Here is a 15,377-nt window from a genome sequence, read left to right as displayed (position 1 = left end):
TAGACCATGATAATGGTCAGTATCATGGTCAGTATCATGGTCAGTATCATGTCAGTATCATGGTCAGTATCATGGTCAGTATCTGTCAGTATCATATCAGTATCATGGTCAGTATCATGTCAGTATCATGGTCAGTATCATGGTCAGTATCATATCAGTATCATGGTCAGTATCATGGTCAGTATATGTCAGTATCATATCAGTATCATGGTCATTATCATGGTCAGTATCATGTCAGTATCATGGTCAGTATCATGTCAGTATCATGGTCAGCATCATATCAGTATCATATCAGTATCATATCAGTATCATGGTCATTATCATGGTCAGTATCATGGTCAGTATCATGGTCAGTATCATGTCAGTATCATGGTCAGTATCTGTCAGTATCATATCAGTATCATGGTCATTATCATGGTCAGTATCATGCAGTATCATGACAGTGTCATGGTCAGTATCATGCAGTATCATGACAGTGTCATGGTCAGTCATGCAGTATCATGTCATCTGTCAGCATCATATCAGTATCATATCAGTATCATGGTCATTATCATGGTCAGTATCATGGTCAGTATCATGGTCAGTATCATGTCAGTATCATGGTCAGTATCTGTCAGTATCATATCAGTATCATATAAGTATCATGGTCATTATCATGGTCAGTATCATGCAGTATCATGACAGTGTCATGGTCAGTATCATGCAGTATCATGACAGTGTCATGGTCAGTCATACAGTATCATGTCAGTATCATGCCAGTATCATGGTCAGTTATCATGTCAGTATCATCACAAAATATTTTCATATGGTGGTCGAGAACCACTGCTGTACATTCCAGTCAAAGACTTACTTAGTAACCCCCACTAGATGTCACTGTTTGACTAGAATTTGATCACGACCTACCTTGTGGATGTAGTAGGCCTACTGAACTGTGAAACAAAACAAATATACCTTTGCACACACAGCAACATTGTGTTCATATAAAATAAACTGATGGACACTGGTAGGATTTGGATTTAAACTTTTAACTAAATAAAATGAATAATTGGGACATTATATTTAGAGGTGAGTCTAATGGGGATAACATAACTGTGTTATTTGGAACTATTGTAGCGTGCGTTATAGGCTACAGTAAAAAAAAGACTGTATGATTAAGACGTGTTTATGACATTCAACTAATCTTAATTACAATGCGCTCCTGGGACAGTGGTTGTACCCTGACTTATCTGGTGGAATTTGATAGGCCTAAATGTTAAGCTATTTAATTTAAACACACTTCAAAACGTTTCTCACGGCGGTCCACGTTATTATCCACCAATAAGATATCTGTTAAATTGCCGAGTCGAGGCTATGTTGTTAACAAGTAGGCCTTTTATTTGTGATTGATGTGAACGTTATATGAAGGTCTGCTAAATATTCACGATATGAAGTTCATAAAATAGTGAATCGTCCTACTTCATATAGACCTACAGTAGGCTATCCTTTCCCTGGTACCCCTTTCTGTGTGTGTGTGTGTGTGTGTGTCTCTCTCTCTCTCTCTCTCTCTCTCTCTCTCTCTCTCTCTCTCTCTCTCTCTCTCTCTCTCTCTCTCTCTCTCTCTCTCTCTCTCTCTCTCTCTCTCTCACTCTCACTCTCACTCTCACTCTCATATATATATATATATATATATATATATATATATATATATATATATATATATATATATATATATATATATATATATATATATATATATATATATATATCACAATGATATTTCAATGATTGCCACTAATCAGACAAGTTTTACAATGGTTTTTATTCTGCAAGTTAAACAAGCATGTCAGATCAAGGCCCATGTTTGGGCTTCATGCTTCTTGTTCCCAGAAGATGAATGCAGTTCCCATGCTCATTAATTCCACCTGTGTGTTAATACAGCATTTAATTGATTAATTGGTCCAGAACAGTCTGCTCTGCTTTAGCTCAGTGCTGAATGTTGCTCTAAACATTGGCAACGTTAATAATCTGCAAATGTTAGTTGGTTGGCCCGTAGACTAATATGCATAAACAGAGCTTTTGACGTCTACAACGTTGTTCAGTACTTTTCTTTGTTTTATAATACATTTTTTAAAATATAAAACAGTCTACTTGAGGCAGACGTTCTCAAAATGGGTTCCTTGGGGTTGGGGGGATTCCAGGAGGCCCACTGCGAAATTATTTATAGCATCAGTTACCACTTTAAACAGTATATATAGACTACATGGGCTATTTTCAAACAATCTTGAAGACATGTGAAGAACTTGGAACATTTTAATAACAACACAAATCTTCTATGAAGCCTATACAGCCAGGTCACCTTGGACTTGAACGCTGAACGCCGGTCACATTTGCATAATTATGCGGTTGGTTGAGATGGATATCGCATGATGATTACTATTGGCTTCGCTTGTCAACAAGAACAGAACGTCTATAGCTTGAAAGATGTGTTCTTTAAGTTGTAAATTAGGCTGGACTGCTGCGGTCCTCTCGGCCAGTCAGTGTGCGCATGGCAGCATGCTGGAGAAGAAGCAGTATAGGCCTAATGGTTTGTTATTATGACCTTCTGTGTTTCCATTAGTCTCGTCTCCTATTTAGCTCTGCAGAGACCCAGGGAATGTGATTTAACCCTGTTGTACACTGATGCACACTGAAGAGTATAGGCTCTTCACAGCACACTTTAATCTGTGCAGGGGTGGTTTCAATGTAAACACACAGAGAGAGAGAGAGAGAGAGAGAGAGAGAGAGAGAGAGAGAGAGAGAGAGAGAGAGAGAGAGAGAGAGAGAGACAGACGCCGTCATATTTAAAAGCTTCCATTAAAGGCCGTCCCCAGGAGTGTTTAAATGGGAGTGGAGGCCGAGGTGAGTATGATTAGTCTACAGCCACTCTAATGTCCATTTAATGACCACTTTAATGTCTTTATGCAGGACACCCACCCACCCCACCCCGCCCCGCCCCCCGAGAGCACCCAACTCCAAAATACTATGACCACAAAAGGGAAAGGACTATGATGGGATTCATTTATACAGCTATATTTCATTGTATTTGAGCTATTTGACTTTAGCCTGCATGGTGAATAGTGCAAAGAGACATCCCCCGTGGAATTGACATTGACATTGAACCACTTAAACTATAGGCTAGGCTACTTCATTGACAGGAGTCCCCCAGGGGTCTATTAGCCCCCCCCCCCCCCCGACCCCATAATAGCAGATCTACAAGCTCACAATGCAAGGCTTGTTGCATATCTGCTCATTTCGCCGAACGTTCGCCCCAGAATATGTTATACCAGTGGGTCTCAAAGTGGGGTCAGCCAGGGGTTCCAGGGGGTCCCCAGCTAAATGTGTTGACCAGACCTATTGAAGTCGCAAGCTCACAACCTGTACATCAGCAATAACATATAATAATAATATTTAAAAGGATATTGGAACATTTTTGAAAAAGTGGGGGTCCCTGCAGGGCAGGCACAACACATTTTCAGATTGGGGGGGGGGGGTCCTTGGCACGAACATGTTTGAGAACCGCTGTGTTATTGGGGTTCAAGTGGCTGGAGCAAAAACATCGACGCCCTTTTAGATCAACATCAGGTTATTGAATACCTTTTAGTGACAAGACAGATTTATGGTCATCCTAAAGGGCGGAGGCTCCTCCGACACGTCCAACAAATCATCTCAGAAGAAGATTGTTTTGCTAGACAAGTTCAGACAACCACCCAGTAATAACTAAGATTAACGGCATGGGACGGAGTCTGACGGATGCCTGAGTGATCCTCTGGATGGTGATAGACGGCCGCAGAGGAGGGGGAAAAATCTATGAGATTTCCATATTTTCCCATGATCAGCAAGGGATGGTGATATTTTGTATTTTGTTTACGTTTCCTGCGTGATGTTCAGTCTCCAGTCCACCGACCGTATGGGCACGGCAGCAGACATTTATCCATAAGCATCAACCAAAACCACTAATGGAAGAAGTAGGCCTACTCACATTTTTTACTTAAAGGGATAGTTCACCCCCAAAATGACTTATTTCCTATCAATTACACATCCCATGGAGCCTTTTTTTGTTTTTGTTGCATTCCCATGCCAATAATTTGATGACTGGCAGAGTCTTTGGTATATAGACTCAAAACGTCTCCATTGAGTCTCCTACCAGAGACATTAGCATCTTTCCGCTGGTCATCAAATTATTGGCTCAAGAATGTGACAAAAACAAAACAATCTCCATGAATTCAAGGCTTCATGGGGTGTGTAATTGATAGAAAATAAGTATCTATCTCTTTAAGTCAAGCTATCATACCACAATGTAAAAATAGTCTACAAGTAAAGTTCGGTATACAAAACGTACTTGAGTAAAAGTACAAAGGTATTGACATCAAAATGTACTTAAAGTACCAAAAGTAAAAGTACTCATTGCGCAGAATGTCCGATTGCACGAGTTTTCAAAATACATAAAAATCTATTGAAAATAGCAGATCTACAAGCCCACAACATGTTGTGGCCCTGTAGATTGGCTATTTTTCAAATTACCGAAGTATATGAAGGCTGAAGTGGTTATATGTGTTGTAATAATAATGCAAATCCACAAAGTAACCAAAGTAGCCTAAAGTGTTCAAATAATTGTAGTGGAGTAAAAGTACAATATTTTCCTCAGAGATGTATAGTGGAGTAAGAGTAAAAGTAATGACAATTGGAAATACCCCTCTAAAGTAAAATAAATACCTCAAAATTGTACGTATAGGCTAATACAGTACTTGAGTAAATGGACTCAGTTACTTAACAGTTACACCACTGCCCAAAACAAACATCTTTCCACACCATCAGACGTTGCAAAACCAACCTAGAGGGAGGAGAAAATATATTCCCATTCATAAAGTTACAGACGGCCTGTCAAGCCTCTGTCTCCGCTTATTGTCAGGGGTGTTTTCATGCTCATTGAACAACCTCTATTCTGTTCATTGCGTCAGTCTGCTCATAACTACTCCTTACTTAAAGCCTTATCATTTTTTATTATTTCTTGACTATATCAATAAATAATGGACTGATGATAATTCGTCACTGGGGGGAGCTGCTTGAACGGTGACGGCGGCCTACAGGCTACATGAACGTGCGATTCTGATGTAGTGTCCACTGCACAGTGGTGTGGAAAGTAACTGAGTGCATGTACTCAAGTACTGTACTTGAGTACAATTTTGAAGTACTTTTACTTTACTGGAGTATTTCCAATTTTACCAAATAATTTTATACTTCTACTCCTCTACATCTCAACGGCAAATATTGTAAACTTTTACTCCATTATAATGTGAAATCCTATAGTAGTTATTTGTAGTTTTTGATTATTATTACAAAACCACTTCAGACCTATATATTTTGGCAATTTGAAAATAGCCAATTTACAAGCTCACAACGTGTGAGTTTGTAGATCTGCTTTCTGAGTACTTTTACTTTTGGTACTTTGAGTATTTTGATGCCAATATTTTTGTACTTTACTCAAGTACATTTTGAAAACCGAACTTATATAGGCTACTTTTCATATCACTGAATGTCCATTCTGTTTCTGTTTATTAACACAGAAACAGTATAACGTTTTCGTAATAGCCTATTTATAAAAAAATAAAAAATAAAAATGGTTCATTTTACATATCGTCTCTGCAGGTGGAAACTCATATGTCCAAAACTGTTACTTTTCAGGAAAAGTATCAAAAGTAGCAGATCCACAAGCTTATCTGCTACTTTTGATATGGAGATATGAGGTTTCTGCCCGACAGCAGCGATAAAGTGGAGGTATTTGAGGGTCACTCACATCAATGGTATAATGTTGTTGTGATGTGACTGAGGACATGTCTCTCTATAGTTCTCTGTGTTCCTCGGTGCTGTGCAGATGGTGGCACGGGGCCATAACAGAAGGGTTGTGTACAATGGCCCAGGTCCCGTTAAATCTGTGAAAGTTCCTTCCTGAGAGGCAAACATTGCCAGAAATAGTAATCTTGGCTTCGGCCCGGCCTCGCCTGTTCGCTGTTCGACAGAGGGGAGCAATAATTCTAGGTTTAATAATGGGAATCATTTAATTCTGTCCGACTTCTTGATCCAAGAAGCTTCCATGCAATCCAGGGAGAGGTGCTCATTCAGGCCTGATAAGACTTCCTGCAAAATACACAGGCTAGTAATCAAGGCTCTCACACAATAGAGCCAGGGTCCAGTGTATACAGTAGGCTGTGCAGTGGTAGACAAAGTAGCCTATAGATACTCAAGTAAATATAGGCTATACAAAAGTACAGATTACAAGTGCATTTTCTTTTTTAATAACATTTTGGAAACATTGTATTGAAATTTGGAACATTTCCCCCAAAACATACAAATACAAAATAAAATCAGAAATCATTTGAGTGAAAAGATCAAACAGAGGAAAACTAGCAGATCTCCAAGATCACATTGCATCGTGGTGCATTGTGTTGCGAGCTTGTAGATCTGCTATTTTCACTATATTTGAAATAGGGCTTATAAGTTGCTAATTCATTATATATTTTAGCAAGTTTGGGTCCCAAGAGTCCCTTCTTAGATTTTTTTCAAAAAAGTACAATATTTCTATTTAAAATGTAGCGAGGGGAAAAGCATACTCCCAAAATGTACTCAAGTAAATGTACTTACTGTCCAACACTACATAAGACTTCCTGCAAAATACACAGCAAGGCAATCAGGCTCCAACTAACAATAGATCATGGGGTCCACAGTGTACAGTAAGTACTCTGCGTGCACAGTGCTCATGCTTTGTTTTCACTTTAATAACCGACAGTACACTGTGTGTTTATGTGACTCACGTACAGTTTGACATTTCGTTTTTCAACACGTCTTGTTCGAGCTCTGATTAGCATCAGCTCACAAACCAAGCCACAATGTGTTATTGATCTCATAAACAAAAAGTTGGACTATTATTATAGCTATGCAAACATGTATTATGCATTTATACCAGGGGCTCTCAAATGTTTTCGTGCCAAGGACCCCCAAATTGTTTGTATTTGGCCGCAGACCCCCCCATCTGTATAATATATTAATTACTAATATATTGATTGTACACAATCCGAATCCTGTGTTCGTTGTTAATTATAACGGAGAGTGTAAAGATTATGGGTTAATTTGAGCCCATGCAACACTCTAGTTAAATTAAGACTACTTTTTTTTTTACTGTGTAGCCTATATATCCAAAGTAAAGAGTGATTATCAAATATTGTTTTTACAGTTAATACCATAATATAAAGTGATATATTTCCCATACATATTACAGTGTGTAAATCATGTCACAGATTATGATCTTATAAGTTATGTCTTCAGTACTGAAGGAACGGCATGCGTGTAAAGTCTTACGGAATGTTTTAATTCACGGCATTAAATCCTGTTTGTGTTCAGATCCAGGTCCCTATATGTTCAGAAGAATCTATTTCAGGTATGAATATACTTCCTTCCTTCAATCTGGACAAACCATTACTGCCTCGTGGCCTTTTTAATGCAAATACAACTATGGATATTGAGGCAAACACCTGCAGACTGTATAAATGTATATGAGATTTATTTCCCCCTCATATTTCCACACAACATGTATCTGATATTGTAGTGTAAATGTTGCTTTTATAGGCTATAGTTGTATAAGTTCATAATCACAGAAAGCTCGATTAATACTTCTGAAAGTCAGTAGTGATACAGCAAAATTAAATACATTAAAAAAATAAACATCTGCAAGCTTACAAATGTGTGACTATGCATTTGCTCTTTGTCATACGTACTACTGTACACATCGTCGCTGTCGGATGGAAACCTAGCTCATACGTCCAAAACTGTTACTTATCAGGATTCAAATTCAAAAATAGCAAAAAGTTGCAGATCTACAAGCTCTTGTGGATCCGCTACTTTTGATGCTTTTGTGTGACAAAAAAAGTTAGAATATGGAGATAAGAGGTTTCTGCCCCGCCAACAGCAACGATATATAGTGGTTAAGTGGTTAATGCTTCCCACTAAAAGCTCATCATGCACCTGAAATAACTGAGGCTTGTCCCCCCCCCCTGCATCCTCTTCCCTGGATTGTTTTGACTATACATGATCGAGGGCAAACGTTATATTATCTTCTCCTTTCTAATTTTAACCCAGGAAAAGTGTCACTCTGTCACAGTGCAATGGGGAGGCTAGTCAGGGTCATAGACGACCCTTCCTTCTGGCTGCTATATGAATCAACACTAATGAATACATCACAAGCCATTGTTTGGAACCAAAAGAAACCCGGAGGAGGACAATAATAATAATCACACGCTCGCGCGTACACGCACGGACGCACGCACGCACAAACAGCGCTGCAATTTGGGGCTTAATTGCTTATTATTGTTGTATAGGCTAAATATGAAATTTATCATGCGAAACATGTGATGTATGGATATCCATGCAGTAGGCCTACACTGTAGTATGCCGCAAATTACTCGAAAATAATATATTTATAGTGTAGTCAAGACAAAATGTAGGCTATTACACTATATTCATAACAAAACAATAGCCATTGTTTTTCTCCAATTGCTGCAAAAAATATATAAATATAAATAACTTTCATAAGGTGTCCATGTGACTTTCATTTCATAAGTTTCAAATGAATCGAGTGTAGCTGGACCATAACGTGTGAAACTCGAGGGGCCTGCGGATGAAGTATCGCCTCTGAAGTTAATTGTGTTTTGCTTTTGAAGGGGAATAGATTTCCTTTGTTTATTATGAGCGCAGGGACGGATTTGCGTCACCGTGCAACTTGCAGCCCGAGATAAAGTAGCACAAATATTGAAAGAGGGAAGTTCTAACGGTCATTATAAAGTTTCCCCTCCTCTGCTCCGGAAGAAATAAGGATTTCTGCTGTATCCTAAAATACTAAAACAGCTTCTATTTTTGGGACAAATCTAGCAGGCGTATCCGCTCATTTAACACGAATCACGGCCCATCAAAAACAGGATGACCCGAAGCTAATAGGAACTAGGCTACTCCCGCACTCCTTTTATTGTAGCCTAACTGGACGGGACTTTTTAAACAGCACTACTGCTATTTTAGCTGTGATATATAGCTAAATAGCTTTTAGCTATATTGATACATTATAATTTTAAATAAGAGATACGTGGTGTTATTTGTTTGGGTGGTTAAAAAACATTTTCGCACAAATGCTATTTTTTTGTAATCATTTTAGCTCATGCATGCGATTGGGTATGATATATATCCTGTTAATGTATTATTACTTACACCTATATCATGATGTATATTATAGGCTACTTATGTTAACACACTAGACGCTATGATGACAACATAATTTATATCATTTTTAATAAATATAATAACAACAATGAACATGTAATAGCCTATATTTGTGTGAAACAGTGACATACAGTAGAATATCAGTGTTAATTTATCCATCTGTAACTGTGAAAGTATAGACTATATAGTATGTAAATGGTTACATATCAGAGTTGAAGTAACATGCATGGTTGCACTGTGTAACTCAATTAAAGGCAATTAAAGGCACAGTTTAATTAATGGTCGTAAAAAAGCCGTGCAGAATGTAGTGCCAAGTGGGGACTGATGATGGTAATAGTGTGTGTGCATGTGTGTGTGTGTGTGTGTGTGCATGCATGCCTGTGTGCGTGCGTGCCTGCGTGCGTGCGTGTATATGTGTGTGTGTGTGTGTGTGTGTGTGTGTGTGTGTGTGGGGGGGGGGGGGGGGTACCTATTAAAGAGATCTATCAATTGTCCAGGGATCAGACGTGTCACGGTCAGTGACATCTGTGTGATGTGAGCAAATACAAAATCATCCATTGGCTGAGAAAGCGACCAATCGGCGACCAGAGACGGAACTTCAGAGTCCAACTACTAGGCTAAAAGTTTCCAGAGTGAGGAGAAGGCTTTTGGCACTTCCACGTACAGGACGTCCCGCTATAAAGAAGACCCTTTTCTACCGTTTGATACATGACGCGTTCTGTCGCCATACTATCACCGGGTGGTTTTATATAGTTGCTGATACTAGCGAGGCAACCAGCAGCTACGGAACTCGAGGATGTACACGGCGGGACTCAATCCGTTTTACGCGTCCAACTTCAGCCTGTGGTCCGCGTACTGCGCGGGCGGCTTCGCCGTGGACACGATGAAGAAGCCGTCGTTTTGCATCGCGGACATCTTGCAGCAACAGGCCGGGGGGGACGCCGGCGGGGACAACATCGGCGTGGGACCGGGCTCCTCGCACATGGTGGGACAGCACCGCGTCCAGGCGGCGCAGCAGCACCCCAACGGCGGCTCCCCGCTGCGCCCGTCCCCGGTGGTCGCCCCGGAGCCCTCGGTGTTCGGGGCCAGAGCGAGTCCGTACCACCACCACCACCACCACCACCACAGACACGGACTACACATCACCAGAACTTTTAACTCTCAACAGGCGGCCCCGCTCACGTCGAGCAAAGACCTCAAATTCGGAATTGATCGGATTTTATCGACAGACTTTGACCCCAAAGCCAAAGAAACGTCGTCTTTAAGAGGTGAGCGTTTTAATACAAGTTTTATACAGCTGAGCTGCTGTTGCTGCTGCCTGCTGCCACCCATGGGAACCCATATGCAGCAGAGATGAGTGTTTGTGAAGCAGGGCTTGTGTTCATGTCACGCCACGGATCCCTACATTGACTTTAGTTATAACGGACACCCATTTTAAATGACCCTGATGTCCGAGAGACCCAGTGATTTATGACAGTGTATGTTTTGGTTTTAAATGGACATGTCTAAATGGCATGTAGCTGAGAAATAGATTCATTTAGTGATGTTGTAACAAGTTGTCAGAATAGCCATAATTATTTTCGTATTGTAATTATATATTATATTCCAATTCCAAGTTAATTGAATGTACAACTCCTTGTTTGGCTTGGGACCCCCTGGAACCCCCCTCGATTACCCCTGGGGGTCCCCAGACCCCACTTTGAAATCCGCGCACTGTTGCAAGGCATCTTATTTTGGCGTGTTTCTGTCTTGTGGTGTAACATGCCTTCATCCAAAACCACACAGCAACATCAAAGTTGACCCTTGGCTTTTTAACATCTATCCCTATAGATTCTATACCATAATAGGCGTTTAATCAATGATCAAACAAAGTGGCCACGTGAAAATAAAGTTCCCTATAGCCCACTTTCACTTTAGAGAGATGATTCGCGACGCAGTAGAACATACGGCAATAACAGATCTACAAGTATTGTATAATTTGTATGTCACTAAATGTTTCATGAATTTAATACACAGGACCCCAATGGAAACAAGCCACAGCGCTTTCTTGGGTTTAATCCTTTTAGCATCCTTTTGTATTGATCTGTACTTTCTGTGCTTTTTTGCAAACCACTAAATAAAGTATTCAATCAATCAATCAATCGATCGATCAAGCTGTTGTTATAGCTTGTAGATCTGTTCTTATCGGCAAGCAACACCGTCTCACTATATTAACACAGTTGTCTATATATAAATAATAAATTAGGCTTGCCTTGTGTGCCAAAAACCTCTTTACACTGACTTAGACCATTGGTTCTCAACCTGTGGGTCGGGACTCCCAGGGGGTCCCCACAGGATTTCGGGGGGTCCCCAGATGACAGTGAAGTGACAATTTAAGGACTTTTAAGACCTTTTTAATACCTAAAAAAAGGTAAGTAATCAACAAACTGTAGCCTACTACTATAAAAAGTGGTCAAACATTGGTCAAATTGTCAAATAATAAGAAAGAGGCAAAACATGTGAAAATAGCCGATCTACAAGCTCAGTAGATCTGCTATTTTCTCAATATTTATCTGGGGGTGTCCCCAGTTCAAATATGATTATTTTGGGGGGTGCACGGCCTGAAAAGGTTGAGAACCAACCACACTGACTTCAGCCCATTATGTCTCTCGCCCCATACACAGATCTCACGTCCATTGTTAGCTCGCACCGTCAGTCAGGGATCCACCTGAGCATTCAGCCACCAGTGAGCCAGTACTTCTCGTCGCTAGACCATCACGCCGGGATGAGCGACGCGGCGTCGGCCATGATGAGTTCACTAGCAGGCAACGGCCACGTCAGGCACGCAGGCCCGCACCCGTTTCAGGACACCTTCCCAGGTAGTCTATATCTCACCCAGTGTTTAGGACAAGGGTTCACAAACTTTCAGTGCATGCCGCGACCCCCCCCCCCCCCCCAAATAATCATATTCGAACTGGGGACCCCCCCAAAATAATAATCATATTATTTGAATATTTGAACCTGACAAGCACTTGGACTTGTATTACATTTAGTTTGACTCGGTTCCACAGATAAATATTGTGAAAATTAGCCGATCTGCAAGCTCACAATGACTTGCACTGCATGCCAGGTGTTGTGAGCCTGTAGATCTGCTATTTTCACAATATTTGCCTCTGTCTTATACATAATATTTGCCAATTTTGTATTAAAAAGGTCTTAAAAGTCATTACATTTTAACTTTAGAAATGTGCAGATACCCTATATACACTTATACTGTATGTTGGTTTGTTTGTTGAGTGAGAAAACAATGTTGCTAATCAGCTGCCCCCCCCCCCCCCCCCCCCCCAATAATAATAATAATAATAATAATAATAATAATAATAAATAATAATTTGGGGACCCCCCTGCCTGGGTGTCCCGACCCAGAAGTTGAGAACCCCTGGTTTAGCGGCTGTGACACCTGCAGCTGTAAATGACCGTTAATTGGCCGTTAAAAAGCTGCTCCTCGGATTACTTACAACGGACACCTTTTGAATTGAATTGAATTCACACCGCATTGTCTCCCCCTCCTCTCTTTAGGTCCATATGCTGTCCTCACCAAAGACACGATGCCGCAGACCTACAAGCGCAAGAGGTCGTGGTCCAGGGCGGTGTTCTCCAACCTACAGCGGAAGGGCCTGGAGAAGAGGTTCGAGATCCAGAAGTACGTCACCAAGCCGGACAGGAAGCAGCTGGCGGCGATGCTCGGGCTGACGGACGCGCAGGTATAAAGAGATGCCTGTTGATCATTCATTCATAAGCTATGATAGTTGTAGGCCTCTCTCTATACGTTGTCCTCAGGCCTACATTGTTAAAATTAAACTTTAATTATAGCTCCTGTCCTTTACATTAGCCTACAATCAAGCAAGTGGTTCAGTTTATTTTGTGTGGTTTTAATTGGATTTTAATTGGTTTTCAATAAAGAAATCTATATAAAACGTCTACTGCCTCACAACAGAACTCTGTATTTTACTTTGACCTAAAGTAAGACACCATTTATTTATACTTCGCCATATGCATTTAAAAAAAAAACGTTTTGAACTGAAAGTGTTTTTTTAACTGTGGTTTAAGTGTGTGTGTGTGTGTGTGTGTGTGTGTGTGTGTGTGTGTGTGTGTGTGTGTGTGTGTGTGTGTGTGTGTGTGTGTGTGTGTGTGTGTGTGTGTGTGTGTGTGTGTGTGTGTGTGTGTGTGTGAAACAAGCCTCTATAGGGCTTTTTGTGTTATCCTTTTAGCATCATTGTGCCACTGTACCATTTGCAAACTTGTTAATAAGATATATTCAATCAATCAATCAATCAATCAATTTGCAGGTCAAAGTTTGGTTCCAGAACCGCCGCATGAAGTGGAGACACTCCAAGGAGGCCCAGGCCCAGAAGGACAAGGAGAAGGACCAGCCAGAGGACAGCAGCAACAGCAGCAACAACAACAACAACAACACAAACAACAACAACAGCAACAACAACAACAACAACAACAACAACAGCACCAATAAGTCCCCTACAGCCGGAGCCGAGGAAGAAGGAGAAGAACCCAACAACAGCAACAACAAAGAACCGGACGAGTCGGAGTGCGAGAGCGACGCCTGCAGCGAGTCCGGAGAGGAGTTCGACCATGAGGCGATGCAGGAGGACAAGAGCGACGTGGACATCTGTGACCTCCATCACAACAAGACCGTCAGCGTCATCATGACCCCTGCTGTGAGTAACACAGAGGATGTTACAGCAGACACAGTGCTGATGGCCCCGTCGGCATCACAGATAGTCATCTAATCAAGTTGGTTCTCAATCTGTGGGTCGCGGGACCCCCCCCCCCCCAAGGGTGGATCCCCCACATCGTTATGGGGGGCGGGGTCCTCAGATGGCAGTGAAGTGACAATTAAGGACTTTTAAGACCTTTTTAATACCTCAAAAAGCACCATAAAAAAAAGAAATAGAAAAAGAGAAAAAATATATATAATCAACAAATTATACTATAAAAACTGGTCAAACAAACATTGGCCAAATTGTCAAATAATATGAGAAAGAGGCAAACGTTGTGAAAATAGCAGATCTACAAGCTCACAACATCTTGCGTTGTGAGGCGTTGTGAGCTTAGATCTGCTATTTTCACAATATTTATCTGTGGAACCGAGTCGAACAAAATTGAATGCCTCAACTCCTACAATTCCAAGTGCTTGTCAGGGTAGGGGGTTCCCCATGTTGAAATATGATTATTTTGGGGGGGTCGCGGCCTGAAAAGGTTGAGAACCACGTGATCTACTCGGACTATATAATTGACTGCTAATTATAACTGTTAATTGACTGTTAACAAGTCTCTAATTGGACTACATTGACCGTTAATTGTAACCGTTAAATCAGTGTCTCTTTTTAAAGCTCAAGAACAATGGTTTTATATTTTATCATCTTGGTTGGAAAGTGGACACTGTGTTGAAAAACCAACGCACCCTGGGGAGTTTAGACTTGAGCCTGATTTTATTAATGCCTCGTTCTGATCGATCGATTTGGTCAATTGGTCTTATCGATTTATTGACGATCACTCCTCCTTATCGTTCTCCTCGCTTTAAGAGCTTTATGTGCATGATCAGTTTTTCCTCGTCTGAAGGAAATGTGCGGTTTGTGAAGTTTTATTAGGCTATGAACCACTTTGTGCCACGTTATGATGAGATCTCAGAACATCACGCAGTGTTCATGTATTATTATTATTATTTTGTTGTTGTCTGGATTGAGAGTTGTACATTATTTTGTTAATAATAATTTGCACTGAAAATATTGTAAATAAAAATGTTTCTTACTTTGGAAATTGGATCACAAATGAACTCAAATCGTTTATTATTATTATTATTATTATTAGCCCATAAAACGTATAGGCCTATTTAGTTTTTTTTTTTTTAAATAGCTTAATAATTTCCCTATCTGAGCAATCCGGTTAAGATGTATTTAATCTTGGTAGCTTACACCTCTGTCAACGTTTTGGAATTTACATTTCAGACTAGATTTTGCTCTTTTTCTAGCCAGTGTAAAGTTTCCAAATTAAACTATTAAGAATGATTTTGCGCATGAATAGGCCTACATAGTCGCAAT

General features: G+C 40.5%; 1 protein-coding gene across 2 annotated transcripts; it reads left to right on the top strand.

Annotated features, from left to right (window-relative positions):
• Nucleotides 1–9,930: 9,930 nt before the first annotated feature.
• On the top strand, nt 9,931–15,101 carry hlx1 (H2.0-like homeo box 1). 2 transcript variants are annotated; one of them, XM_080452529.1, is made up of 4 exons: nt 9,931–10,547; nt 11,943–12,137; nt 12,838–13,022; nt 13,608–15,101. In XM_080452529.1, the coding sequence occupies exons 1-4, from the start codon at nt 10,076–10,078 to the stop codon at nt 14,064–14,066; spliced, it is 1,311 nt and encodes a 436-aa protein (XP_080308655.1). In that variant the 5' UTR covers nt 9,931–10,075; the 3' UTR covers nt 14,067–15,101. The 2 variants fall into 2 exon arrangements, with proteins under 2 accessions (XP_080308655.1, XP_080308656.1); XM_080452530.1 differs by lacking the exon at nt 11,943–12,137.
• The last annotated feature ends 276 nt before the right edge of the window (nt 15,102–15,377 follow it).

Source organism: Gymnoscopelus braueri (genome assembly GCF_963280865.1).
Source record: "Gymnoscopelus braueri genome assembly, chromosome: 16".
In the NCBI taxonomy this organism is placed as follows: domain Eukaryota; kingdom Metazoa; phylum Chordata; class Actinopteri; order Myctophiformes; family Myctophidae; genus Gymnoscopelus; species Gymnoscopelus braueri.
This window is presented reverse-complemented; position numbering and strand designations above follow the sequence as displayed.